This window comes from Fringilla coelebs (assembly GCF_963513975.1).
Source record: "Fringilla coelebs genome assembly, chromosome: 5".
NCBI classification, from domain to species: Eukaryota; Metazoa; Chordata; class Aves; order Passeriformes; family Fringillidae; genus Fringilla; species Fringilla coelebs.
The window spans coordinates 4,086,961-4,100,783 of NC_140033.1; the positions used below are offsets into that span (position 1 = coordinate 4,086,961).

The window sequence follows — 13,823 nt, forward strand, 5'->3', positions numbered from 1 at the left end:
TTTTCCACCACAGATTCCTCCCAGAATCTGACCCAGTGTTTGGAATCACAGTGAAATTCCCCTCCTTTGGCATTAATCTCACCTGAGAGCCACATGAAAACCTGTCTCAAACACTGACCAAATGATGGTGTTTGCCTTCACAGAAAGCCTTGGCAGGCAAAATACTTTAAGTCTACCTCTCTTAACGGTATATTTGATGACTAAACTTTATCAAGCTCAGCACCATGAAAGAAAAGGTTATTTCAACCCAGGATCAGACTTCTGAACTTTAATCCTCCTTGTATTGATCAAACAGGGAAGCAAAAGCTGCTTTCCTACACAGTGGGACTGATCTTCTTGGTCACTAAGCCCAGGTACAGCCAGTGTTCAGAGCTTTCCCCATTTGCACAAAATCAAAATATCCACCTGGCTCTCTCCCTGCTGTGTTCCTTTCCATCTCCAGCCTCCTGGTCAGCCCAGCAAGCAGACTCCAGCTCACAGATCTGCACACAGAAATGCCCTGTTTGAATTTCCATCCGTCAGCATCAAAGCAGAGCCACTGCTGCAGTTCCAAGTGTACAAAGCAATCCCCTCACCCGGTGTCTTTAGCTCATTCCAGGATGCATTACAGCAGTGCCAGGAGAGCCTGGGCTCTGTCAGCTCAGCTGGAAATCTGCAATCTGTACAAAACCCCCCGAGTATCAATCACAGGATGTCCCTGCTCTTTCACAATGCATAAATTAGCTGCTACCCTCGTCAGGTTCTCCACGCCGCTCCTGGGCCCGATGGTGGACGATGGTGGATGTGGCCATGAACTCAACTGGCAGCAGCAGAGGAAAACAGCACAAGGAAATGAACAGGCTAAAGGACACCTCTTCTCCTTCCACTAGCAGGACACCTCTTTTCCTTCCACTAGTCAGGAAAGTTTAGTTAGGGTTGATTGTTTAATGCTCAGTGGGTAAAGGGGAGGAAGGATGCTCAGTGCAAGGGATGAAGGATGCTCAGTCCAAAGGATGAAGGATGGGACAAACAACTGCACTTAGAGGAGGAAGAGAGTTTTTGGGTAAGACATAGGAGGGGATAAATGCTATCCCTGTTTCCATCCAGGCTGATACAATGGGGAAATTTTAACTAACTGAGGGAAAATCTACCTTACACCCCACCCTCAACAGTGCAGGAAACAAAGGCTCCCACAGCATCACAGCCCCACCACTGCCAGTGGACTCTGAAGCAGGCTGCCCTTCCTCATATGAATTACAAGCGCTGAAGGGCCTTGTCAGGAAGGATGAAAATTTCACACTCAGCTACATCAGGCTGTAGTTACCCACTGCTTACACCCAGTTAAAATGCAATAAAGAAAAAATCTCTGTCCCAGGACGTGACATTAGAGCTGATCAGTGCCAAAGCTACAGACCATAAGGACAGCTTCACACTTGCCTCAGCTAGTTCATGAATAAACATCCAATTCATTCAAATGAGTTCTATATTAACTAATTTAAATAATTTTCATTTTGCTTTGAATGGTAAACAGATCTATTCTGCCAGGATAGTTGAGTTTGCAATTCAAATTACACACCGATTTGTAATGAGAAAAATATAATTAATGGCAAAGCTTGAAGTAACTACAATTTTACTCCTTTGATTTCCTGTGTAGGAGGGGGCTGGAGCATGAAGCTCACAGGCACACGTGCACTCACATCATCCTGCCACAAACCAAGACATTTTATTGCCACCTCAGGTATTCCTGATCCGGTGACTGCACCATCATGTCACAGAAGGACAGAACATGACTTGACATTTTACTCACAGGCCACAGGCACCATGATGCAACTAATGTCACCCCATAAATAACAGAGCAGCAGCCTGCAAATTAATCAACTTCCTTCCATTTGGATCATAAACTACAATTATTTGGCAGCCGCCTCTTAAAAGCTCTGTGTGTGCTGGACTTTAAATCAAGTTCTATTGATCTGCTGAACTCAACCAGCCCATTTTGTTGCATCTCTCTCCCATCTAATGAAATTCCTTGTCCCATCACTCCACCCTTCTTGTCTGGCATCACATTTACGAGACGAGCACACATCAGTCCAACCTGACTGGTGAGCAGAAACAAAGCATTGTCCCAGTGCTGTCATCCTGGCTGTTAAACAAGTCCATTTTGGCAACTCTGCTTTTTAGCCTTCAGCTCCTGATTAAAATCACAGCCTTAAAATGACAGACAACCAGCCCCAGCCATGGTGTAGCCAACAGATACAGCCACTGTCATCAAGATGTGCAGAACTGATGCCTTCACCACTGGGTCCGTGCAATTTAAAGCTGGTTTTTGTTTCTCCCAAAAGTCTGACAGCAAAATGAAGAGCAGTGCTAAAGAGGTTTAAAAAAATCTCCACAGAGTTCACAGAGAACATCAGTTTCTCTTTTACCAATGCATAGGTCCTGCGATTCTTTAAGTCCTGAAGGCTCAGATCCTCTTGGGCATTTCAGATGTCTCATTCCAAAATATGAGCCAAGCTCTTAAATGCTTAAATTTCTTTCGGAATAACAACTCGTGCATTTGATTTCTTCCTTTTGAAAATGATACTGTGACATAGTCAACAAAGTTTATTCACTGAAAACGAGAGTGGGAGTGGGGAAAAAAACCAAAAGAAGCCCCACATTCAACAAACACCCTGGTGTCCAGTTACATCACCCACCAGAGAAAAAGGGATGTAGGACACACTGCACACTTGCAGTCACTCAAGCAAGGCAATTCACACAGAGTGGCCACGACCCAAAGGGCAAATTCCAACAGATCCGTGAAAAGCAGTTGCCTGAGGTTATATGGGAATTGTTATTTTCTATTATGACATTCAGTCAATTCTCTTACCCCCCTGACCCTCACTTCTGAGATTTAGTCTGTAGCACTGCACACCTTTCTGGTAACGCTGATTGTAATCCACATAATAAAATGTAGTTTAAGAGGCCAATAAAATAAAATACCTCACCCCTCTCACATCAGCTTGATTTACTGGTACTAAGCCAAGAGATTTCTCAGCCGTATTTATCTTCAAGACTTCTTTTCTTTCTTCCTCTTTTTTTTAAGCAATCAATCTTGTGTTTATTCAAAACACACAGACCAGAACAAAAAGACAAGTTTAGCTCACAGCTGGGTATATGCAAGGCAGGGATGTCAGCTTTGATTCAAAGACTGCATCTACAGCTCACTTCAGGAGGAAGGCAGGGAACACTGACTGCAGGAGAATTCCCACGTGGCACACAACTGGCACGTGCACTGTTCCCAGTGGGCACACAGCAGAAAGGGAAAGAGTAACTTCAGCAGCAGAGCCCTTAAATGAGACTTTCCTTAAATGCATGCACAAGCTGGAGGCTGAATACTCATCTCTTCTTCCCTTGATGCAGAATAAATGGGATATATGGCAGAAATACTTAGCAGCAACACTGACAATATGCCTCTGCTTGGAGCTATGTAGTAGCAAGGATACACCACAGCTGCTCTGTTGATGCATATATCTATATATATATATATATTTATATTCATATACACTGGGGATCAAATTGTATTATTAACAGACTGCTCCACATGGGCCACTCAAGAACCTACATCATTTTCATTCAGCTTTTGTGCACCTAAGAGCTGCCAATCAGGACATGCCCTGACCAATAATGACCAAATTCTGCTGTCTTTAATCACGTGGATCTACCACTGGAATTAAAAGCTGCCAGAGTCATGATGGAAGGCTTTACATTTTCAGGGCAAAACACATTAGAGTGCAAAGTCAGCTTCTGATTTTGGTTACACCCAAGCTGATCTTGCTTATTTTAGTTTGTTCTCACTCTTGAATTTCACCCCTCCTCTCTACAGGAACAGGACAGTTTTCTTTCTGAAGTGAAAATCTCAGCATTACAGTTCAGCAGGAAAAGGCATCTCCCTATGGAAGTGCCTTCTGTTGTCACCAGCTAGGGCAAAAACTCCTTTGCTGGAGACTGGCTGGCAAACTGAATCCTGTGGGGACACGAGCCTGCCCACATCACCCAACACCAGCCAAGGACCTGCAGCACCCATCCCATGACCCATCCACATTTTCTGGAAAAATCCCTTCAACCAGGATTTTTCTCCTGAGAAGCTGAGAAGCCTCAGAGAAAAAGGAAAACAATTCTTATCTCATTTGCTTCTCCTGTGTTGTGCTCATGTGGAATGTGGTTGGAGATTGTTCACCCACAGGTGATTGTTCCATTGGTTTCGTGTGACCTTTGGTCAAGCAGTGGTCAAGACTGGAGAGAGTCAGGACTTTTCATTATTATCTTTTAGCATTCTGTAAGTATCCTTGCTGTATTCTTTAGTATAGCATTCTTTAATATAATATAGTATCATAAAATAATAAATCAGCCTTCTGAGAACACGGAGTCAGGTTCACCATTCCTCCCTTTGTCGGCACACCCCACCAACACAACAATCCCAGACCAAGCAGAAATCTGGAGCCCAAGAGCAGAGCAGGGCCCCACAAAGGAGGCAGAACTCACCCTCTGGAGGCATCAGGACCTTGTTGTTCTGCGTGCACCAGCCCACGGGGTGCAGGTCTGCCGTCATCACGTCGCACCAGAAGTCAGCCCTGCGGTCGTCGCCGTAGCCGCAGTAGCGCAGCAGCAGGAGCTGCCCGCACGTGGTGATGATGGTGGCCACCCAGTACGTGTCTGGGCTGCTCTTGTTGGCCACTTCCAGTTTCATCCCTGGCTGGAAACTGCTCTGAAGGCTGATTTCAACCTTGTGAACGGAGAAAGGCATGGTGTCACTTTTTCTGCTTGGTAGGGAGATCCCCTGCCCTGCCCTTGAAGAGCAGCCCTGGGAGAGGACATGAGCTGACTGTGCTTCTTAATCCAACCACCTCCTTGTCCATCTGTCTGGGCAGAGCCAGTCCTGCTTCCCTGGCTCATATCCCATCATGGAAGTACCAAAGGTTCTGAAGGGCAGGAGTGGTACCTTCAGGCGCACTTCATCCAAGAGAGGACTGGTGTGGAGGGACAGAATGTGAGAAAATACAGATAGTGCAGAAGGTGGTCTCACACCTGAGGAGCTGCAGCTGCACTAATCACCAAGGATTAGGAACAGGCCTGCCCTTAACAGGCTGCAGTTGTGTCCATTAAGAGGAGTGCTACAAAAGAGTGGGTTAGAGAGTTGAGGAGAGAGATGGTGTTTGTTGGCTGTGTTGTAATGAAGGAGTTAATGCTTTGAGGAGCTGCCCATGAGAAATCACTGAGAAGGTATGAGAGCTTTGCAATGTGATGACAACAGACTGGCACACATTTTCAACCCCTAAATAATGTCACCAATGCCTTGGATACAGTCAGCATAACTCAAAGGAAGTTTCATTTCTCACTGCACAGCTCCACCAGGCAAATCACAGGGCACAGAAAGGCAGGGATGGAGCACCTCTAGGAGTTAAGCCCAACTACAATAATCAGTCACACAACAACACTGAAGCACCTCTAGAAGCTTGACAAGCATCAAGGGTTGAGTGCTGCACCAGGCAGACCAAGAAGAGAACTTCCACTGCACCCCTCCTCAGCAGCTCAAGCCTCAACCAATTCCCCCTCCCAGCACCCTGGAAAACGAGCCATGAAAGGAGTAAATTGTCAGGGTCACTGTCCTCCATCTGATGGAGATGTGACTTCCCCTCATCCCAGCAGTGACAGGCCACCTGTAATGTGCCTCAGGACCCTGGAGATGCCAGAGCATCTCTTTTGGGACACTGCTGATGAACACCAGGGCTGCTGCAGCCCAACCTGTGCTGCAAGGACCAGTGGGATGCCTCCAGCTGATGCTGGTAAAGAAGAGGTGGATGCCAGTGCACTGGCCAGGTGCCAGCCTTGTCTTCACAAAACCAAAGTGTAACCTGGCACTCCTCAGGAGATATTTAAGGACAGGCTGTCACAGGTTTCTCAGAACCTTATCAGCTACTAAATCCAGAGGGATTATAACTCTGGGTAAACCTGTCTCTGACTGACTTCCAACTGAAATGGCAGTTTTAAATGACTCTCTTATTTATATAGACAAATATAACATGGCCTACTTGCTCAACTGAGGATTTCCCAGATGTGGGGCTGCCAAGCTGCTGAGAAAACATTCCTCTAGTCCATCAGCAGTAATCCCTCACTCATCCAGCTCCAGCTTCTGACCCCAGGGCTGCCCAGCCAAACCCATTTATCACTGGCACTCCCTGTGCCTTTCCTGGTGTGGGCATTTCCAGCAGAATCAATGCCCAGAGGCACAGAACCATTGAGAGGGACCTCTGGCCATGGTCTGACACTGAGGGTGGTCTGTGACCTGCACTGCTTCCCTCAGGGCTGAACCAGGTGCTCAGCAATGCTCAGAGTCCTCCCAAATAATCCAGGCTACACACTGGCCCGTGTCCCAGTACAAATGGGATCTCCTGGCCCCCTCCCAGTACAGACTGGCAGCTGCAGCTCACAGCACCTGAGCCTGGTGCCTGCAGAGAGTGATTCATTTGCTGGTTTTTTTGGGTTTTTTTTTTTGAGCCCTGTGCTCACCATAACACCAACAAGGTATTCTGGATGCCAAGAGACTTGTGACTGGAAATCACATCAAGAGGAGAATCAGACAGACAGGGGATGCAATCTCCTCCAACAGCTTTCAGGTTTTTGGCCAGATTTTTGAGGATCAAGTTTCAGTTTGGGCACTTTCCAGCACCAATCTGTCCCACACTGACACTCCAGGACTGAGGTGCTGTGAGACACTGCAGGATGAACTGGGCATCTCCTCACAACTAAAGACATCCTTAAAGGCTTCATGAAGCACTGAACCTTCTACTTGGAGCCTGGAGCAGAAATCTGGGACACGATGCTCTCTCCAAGCAGCTGCTGGATCAAGAATAAACTCCACAACAAGCACTGCCCTGCAAATGTCCAGTACAGAGAATTGTGCTCCTTCACCTCTGGGTTAACTGTTGTTAAAATGAAAGCAAAACAGGGACTAGAGGTACTGTACTGGTTTTTCAGAGCAGATAAAAGAGAGGGTTTTCATCCCTGCAGCTCCTTCAGCCCCACAAAACGAGCCACAAAATGACCTGGAGGCAAAGGTGGCTGGAGCAGGTGATCCCCAGAGGTGCCCTCAAGTGCTGCTGGTGCTAACACAGAGCAGGGCACAGAGCTGTCACTGCCACAGCTGCCTGGATGCTCCATGTCCAGCCAGGAACAGCTCCACCTGCCCAAGCCCTGCTCCCCACACCTCTGAGACAGAGGTGGTTTGGTTTCCTCTGAGCCACACCGAGCTCTGGTGCTCAGTGACCCTGCCAGGCAGCAAATCAGGGGTGAAAAGGAGCTCTGGGGAACCACCACACTCCTGTGAGACTCACCTCTGCAGGCTGGAATGGACAGCAATGAATGCAGAGGGGAAAACAGGTGAAGAGAAAATAAAATGAGTGCATTAGAAGCAAAAGGAGAGCAACACAACCCTTCAAAAAATGGAAAATCTGATGCAAAGGCAGAGGATAAGGGAGTGGCACAGACACAGAACTCCAGTCTGTGACTGCCAACACACCAAGGTCACCTAACACCAGCTGGGGGCTATTCCCACTCAGCCTGTCACACGTGGGGAGGGACAATTTCTGCCCAAAATGGGAAGACTCCACTCCAGCTCTCCAGGGAGCCCCAGAAAAGCAGGAGAGGGAAGGTGTTCAACCCCCACAGGGCTCAGAGGGAGCACATACATGTTTGAAGGAGGTGTGGGGAGCAGCACTGGCTCCTGTTTCCTCCAGGAACTCGTCCCAGTTGAAGTCTGCATCCTCAATGCTGGAGCCCTCATCTGTTCAAGAGAAGAAGAAAAAAAAAATAAATTAAAAAATGAGAGAAAGAAAAGCAGCCTAAAACACAGCCAAAGAAGGCAAAAGTCGTGTCAAAGAGTTCAGGGTGAGAATAGCAACCAGCATAAACATCAACAGAAGGGAAAACAGAAAGCTTGCTTGAAGGATCTGTGTTTTGACCAGCCCTTGCTATGAATTCAGCAGACTCTGGGGTTTTAGCAGCCAACACTGAGACCAGAAAAGACTCTGCTTCCATGGCAGTGGGGGCACAAAGCTGTCACACGCTGCAGGAGGCACTTGGGCTCCTCTATTTTGCATGTGTTGGCTCCCTGGCTGTGAGGGGGTGGCTGCCTGCCCACCACCACCAAGGTGCCATGTCCCTGTGCCCCCCAAGCGCTCCCCCAGCCCTGGTGGTCACAGCAGGGCCCCAGGGATAAATCAGGAGATGCTTCTGTTGGCTGAGCTGGGGTGAGTGAGACCCTTTTTCACTCCTTCTTCTCCTTCCTCAGCATCACTGCACCATAAATCTCAGATAAACCCCTTTTACAAGCTGCAGCTCCTTTCCCCAACCCTCACTGGACCCCTTCTGCCCTCTTCTTCTCTGCTCCCCTTCAGATTTGGGGCTCTGTGTCCTCTCTCCCCCATGCCCACCCCTGCCCCACAGCAAGGGCTGGACACGACCACTCTTTCTTTTCTTCCTTTATAACCACCCTGGGGCAGAGCCAAGGCCCCAAACCATCTCACCCAGCAATAATTAAAAATAAATCTTCTTTCACTTACAGAAAATCAGCCAAATCTGATTGTTTTCATTTTGTTCCCAAGCAATCTTGCAAGCCCAGTTTCATCCCCAGAGCAAAAATATTTACAGTCTGGCAATGAGCTCTTTGCAATAAGCATTTATCAGGCAAACTCTGCAAGACCCTTTACCTGCCCCAGCATTCATCAGCGTGGTCATGATGTAATTAAAGTGACTCATGACAAACTGAATTAAGAACCCTCCCCAGACAGTTTTATGAAGAAAAAGGCTAGGTTAATTTATTGCAATTATTGCTACAGGTCTCCAGTTTCCAGGACCAGAGAAAATTATGTTGTGCAGGGGGAAATCTCTCATTATTAAAAGGGGAAGACACAGTTTTTATTTGCTGCCTGTGGCACCAGACCCATGTAGGTGAGGGAGAAAAAAGGGGAACAGAAGAGGGTTTTTGAGACAGAGCTGGTGGAGGGTAAAGATCTGTCTGGGAGTTCAAAGCTGAGCTGTCAACACTATTAAACACTTGCACGCTGCTGCATCAAGTCTGACTCCTTGCCCTAAACTCAAATCATCTCCTTAAATATGAAGATGCAAATCAACATTTACTCCAGTGATAAAGAGGCTACCAGATGACTCTCCAACTCAGCAAGAAATAACCCAATTCCATGATTACAATCCAAAAATAGACAAATTCATGGCAGAATAAAGAATGGGCTTTGTTTTGATTTTTGCAATCACTGCAAAAACCTCCAGGCTCAGAAGCTGGCTCTACTTGAGATATCTGACCCAGAATGAGGGGTTTGTTCAACCCTGACTGAATGATAAGCCACAACTTAACCACAAGGTAGGAGCTTGGTGGAAAAATTCTGTATCATGCAGGCAGGCAATTTAGATGAACAGGGATATTTTTCAGCCTTCATGCCTGCAACCCTGCAGAGCTAATATTCCAGAGGAGAGCTGTGTGCAGAGATTTCGGAGGCTGAGCCTCTAAAACCAAGTCCATCAGTAGATGGGCAGATATGATTATCCATTCCAGGCTTAAAATTGCTAAAGCAACTTTTTCCCTGAGCACAACCCACCAAAGGTCAGGAGCACCTGACATGGAAAGCTTGAAGTGCATCATCCCCTGTGCCTCATCTCTCCCTGCTACCTGTGTCTGTGGGCTTGGGATGTTCCAACAATCCCAAGGGCATCTCCACCTCAGGACATGGCCAGGACATCTGGAACAGGCTGCCCAGGGCAGTGGTGGAGTCACCATCCCTGGATTTAAAAGACACAGAGATGTGGCAGGTGGGGACATGGCTTAGGGTGTGCTCTTGGCAGGGCTGGGGGATGGCTGGAACCAAAGCTCTCAGAGGTCTCTTCCAACCTAAATAATTCTGTGACTTCCAGGTCAGCCCTGGGCTCTCTTCTCTCCTGGTCAGGCACTTCCACGTTGGAGCATTTCACTTTCCCTCAGCCCAGTGTAGTTATGATATTTTATGGAAAATCCTTTCCTTAGGATTTTTCCTCCTGAGAAGCTGAGAGGCCTCAGGGACAAAATGTGAGCAATGATTGTCTGCTGCTGTGGGATGCAACAGGTGGATCTGGGACTGGTCTCATGTGGTTGTTTCTAATTAATGGCCAATCCCAGTCCAGCTGTCCAGACTGTCTCAGTCAGACACAAACCTTTGTTGTTGATTCCTTTTTTATTCTTAGCTAAGCCTTCTGATGAAATCCTTTCTTCTATTCTTTTAGTATAGTTTTTAATATAATATATATCATAAAATAATAAATCAGCCTTCTGAACATAGAGTCAACTTTCTCATCTCTTCCCTCACCCTGGGACCCCTGTGACCACGGTCACAGCCCAGGGTGCTCTCTGTGTACTCTCAGTTTTTATTCCTGTTTTTGCTCTCATCTCTGACTGTGTGAGTCAAGGCAAGTCTGTCCTCCAGCACATGTGTCCTTTTCTCCAGCCCTCCTCAGCAGCCTTCCAGGAGAGATTCCCTGCAGTCCAGTGCATCCCCCCCAGCCCTTGCAATGTCCCCGGGGGGGTCAGAGTCCTCTCCAGAATTTGCAGAAAGCTTTTTAACAAACAGAACTAGATGCTGGTTATGGATGCACCAAGTCCTTCACAACCTCATTAACCCTGACCCACTCTGCCACAGGCCAGCACAGAGACTCTCACTCACAGGTTATTTCACATGCTGCCCAGCAAAACTCACACCAGCACCTGTTGAATAAAATACCACCCACATCTCTCCTTTCTAAACCCAAATAAAGAGGTTTTAAGGCCCAGAGGCAAGGCAAAGTGAGAGCTGCAGCCTTCCCTCCCTGTCAGCTCATTCCTCTCTGACACATCACCAGCCTGGCTCCTCCACCATGTTTTATCTGCAGACTTTATCAGGAAATTACTTTTACAAGGTCTGTAAAAATAATGTCATAGTACTCATTCATCACAGCATCACTGGTTTATTTTGTTTCATTTCACCACAAAGGATTCTGAAGGGACTGTATGTTTTCAAAATGGTTTGTCAATGGACTTTGCTCCTTGCTGGAATTCTGGCAGGGGGGCATCCAGAGCAGACACAGGGATGGGACCAGCCCAAAGGAACCAACACATGCTACAGGGCTGCACACAAATCTCCTCATCCATCACAAAAACCCAACTGCTGAGGAGCACAGGACACCCTGAAAGGTGATAAATCTGCCATTAAACCTATTTTACATACTAGCTCCCTTTCCAATTACTGGTACTTAGGGTCCAGAGCTTTTTCTTAATGAAAGAGTCAAGGCTGGCTGCTTTACAATACGGTGATGTATAAACAAGCCCAGGATGACAAATAAAATCAACAAGTCATTATCTGTGAGCCTCTCAATGGCTTTAAAGTGCTCATGCACTGACATTATAAAAATTCAGCTGTTCCAGCTGTTAACAGCCCCCTGGAATGTTCAGCTATGGAAAAGAAAAGGGATAATAGACCCAAACCATGTGGTTCCAAAACACTCATTTTTACTTTTCTTTTCCCACAGGCTTTGCTGTAGGAGAAAGTATTTAAGGCAAATTGCTGAGACATCTTATTAACAACACCTAGACACACAGACATGACTTTTTGAGTGAATAGAGCACTGAAATGCTCCCACAACAGGTGTGGGGAGACACACAGACACCTGATCAGCCACAAACCTCTGGCACAGTCTTGGGAGAGCCATCAAAATCCCTGTCCCCACCAAACTTCAGGCATTGCAGGCCAGTTCTCCTCATTCCCAAAAAAATGCCTATGGTTGGCCAACTGCATCTCACCTCAGAGATTGCTATCTCTCAACCACAGATAAAGACAGATCCAGTGGAGACCAGCCCAGCCCAGGTGTGTCCACCCTGGAAATCCATGGATCTGGTGTCCAAGGAAACAGGAGAATCACTGAGCTGCCACACAAGTGAGGAAACTGAAGGCTGAGTGGCCAAATTTCTGACCTGCTGAGGGAGCAGCAGGGAAAAGCTTGGCTTCAGAAAGAAAGTAGGTTAGGTCTAGCCATAATGTACTTTTTCATCATATGACACAGTCTCCTCCTGCTAAGGCTGGATATGGGAAGTTAAAGCACCTGATTGCATCAAAAATCACCAGAATGTAGCTGATACTGCAGGTGAGGTCCAGAAGAGGAAAAGCTCCTATTTGCCATCAATCACAGGACACAGTCCAACCCCTGAGACCCAAAAAGGGGCTTGGAGGAGTACAGCCACTCCCAGTGCCTCCCTGGCTCCCAGCTCTACCTGTGAGGAGCTGCAGCAGTGAGGAGTGCAGCAGCTCACCTGTGCAAACCCAGGGCACTGGGAATATTTCTCTGTCTGCTCTGGGGTGCCCTGACCCCCAGGGCAGCACTGACTTTGACCCTCATCCATGGAGAAAGTTTCCCAGACTTCAAGATGGACTGGAATCCACAGAAGTGTGAAATAGATTATAGAGAGCAGTGCAGGTGTGTCACTGGGTGAGAAATTGAGGTTTGGGGTTTTTAGTGTGTTGTGGATGGCAGCAAGATGGAGGGCACAGGGTGTTGTCCTGGGTTTCTTCTTCATGCTGCTTCTTCCTCCTTCTCCATGGGTTTGGGTGGCATTTTGTAATTGGGCAGAAAAGTCCCCATTGCAGCTCTGTGGGATCAGTTATTGGGTTAAAAGGGAAAATAGTCCAGGTGTCAGTTCTTAATTGGACAGTTTAGTCCTAAAAGTCCTTGTACCAAGAGACTGTTGGCCATTTTGTGCCCTCTAATGAAAAGCTGCTGAACTCCCAGTAGTGAGACTGTTTTACTGATAAGAAATAATAAACACCTGAGTGTGAGCATGAACTGCCATCTCCAGTGCCTTCAATCCAAACCCACAGCTGGTACCCCCACACTCACCTGACTCAAAGTGCTCCCCATCACCGTTGGCTGGGCTGGGATCCTGCTCTGGGGAGAGCTGCTGGGTCTCCCTCATGCTGGCAATGAAGGATGCCCTCGTCTCCATGGCTCACAGGAAGAGGCTTTGCCTTCCTAATTCATCCTGAAGCACGGAGGACAAGCTACAAGGAAAATTTCCAACATAAGCAATGAGTGATTTATTGTACACCAACCCATTCCCTCGGCCTTTCCTGATGGTTTTCATGTCACCCCACCTTGGTACAGCTGGAATGAAAGATCTCAGAGGTCTTTTACAACCTAAATAATTCTGGGATCCTCTGATGGAGACCCTTCCACCCTGCTCTCATCTCCAGCCTGAAGCTGGGGTTGGATGAAAACCACAACACAGGACCTTAGTGGCAAGGGTATCATAAGAGCAACAGCAGAAGTAATGACAACAGAGAAGATAATAAAGTAATAAACAGCATCCAGAGGCTTCACACCTCCAAGTTCCCTCCAACAGAGAGAGAAGGATGAGCCCACAAAGCAACCCAACCCATGCTAAAAAAAAAACCATCCCCACCAAGTCCCAGCCATTGCAGCCCTGGATTTACAGCTTTCTGATGACTAACACAGTGTGAGATACATCTCCCTCCATAAATATTCAACCTTCCAAAGGGGGAGATCTGTGATAATGAAACAGGGGAAACACTGAAGTGAAAATACTCATGAGAAAGTGGCTGGAGTAACTCTATCAAATAAAACTGAGCATGGAAAATGCAGATACCTTCACGAAATAGTGCTGGCTGCAACTGTTTATTGAATGAGGACTGACCTAAGGTAACTGTTCCAGTTTTAACAGGCAGGACAGGAAACAGCAGCTGATTTAAAACTGGGTTGTGTTACCAGAGGAGCTTCTT

General features: G+C 47.1%; 1 protein-coding gene across 1 annotated transcript in view; it reads right to left on the reverse strand.

Annotated features, from left to right (window-relative positions):
- Positions 1 to 13,030, reverse strand: part of SFMBT2 (Scm like with four mbt domains 2) — a gene marked incomplete at both ends in the record, with an annotated part of 92,313 nt that extends 79,283 nt beyond the window's left edge. Inside the window, 3 exons of the mRNA XM_084205631.1 lie at positions 4,501 to 4,741; positions 7,704 to 7,798; positions 12,925 to 13,030. Of these exons, the coding sequence (XP_084061757.1) occupies positions 4,501 to 4,741; positions 7,704 to 7,798; positions 12,925 to 13,030 (442 nt within the window). The remainder of the gene's footprint in view (positions 1 to 4,500; positions 4,742 to 7,703; positions 7,799 to 12,924) is intronic.
- Positions 13,031 to 13,823: the final 793 nt, after the last annotated feature.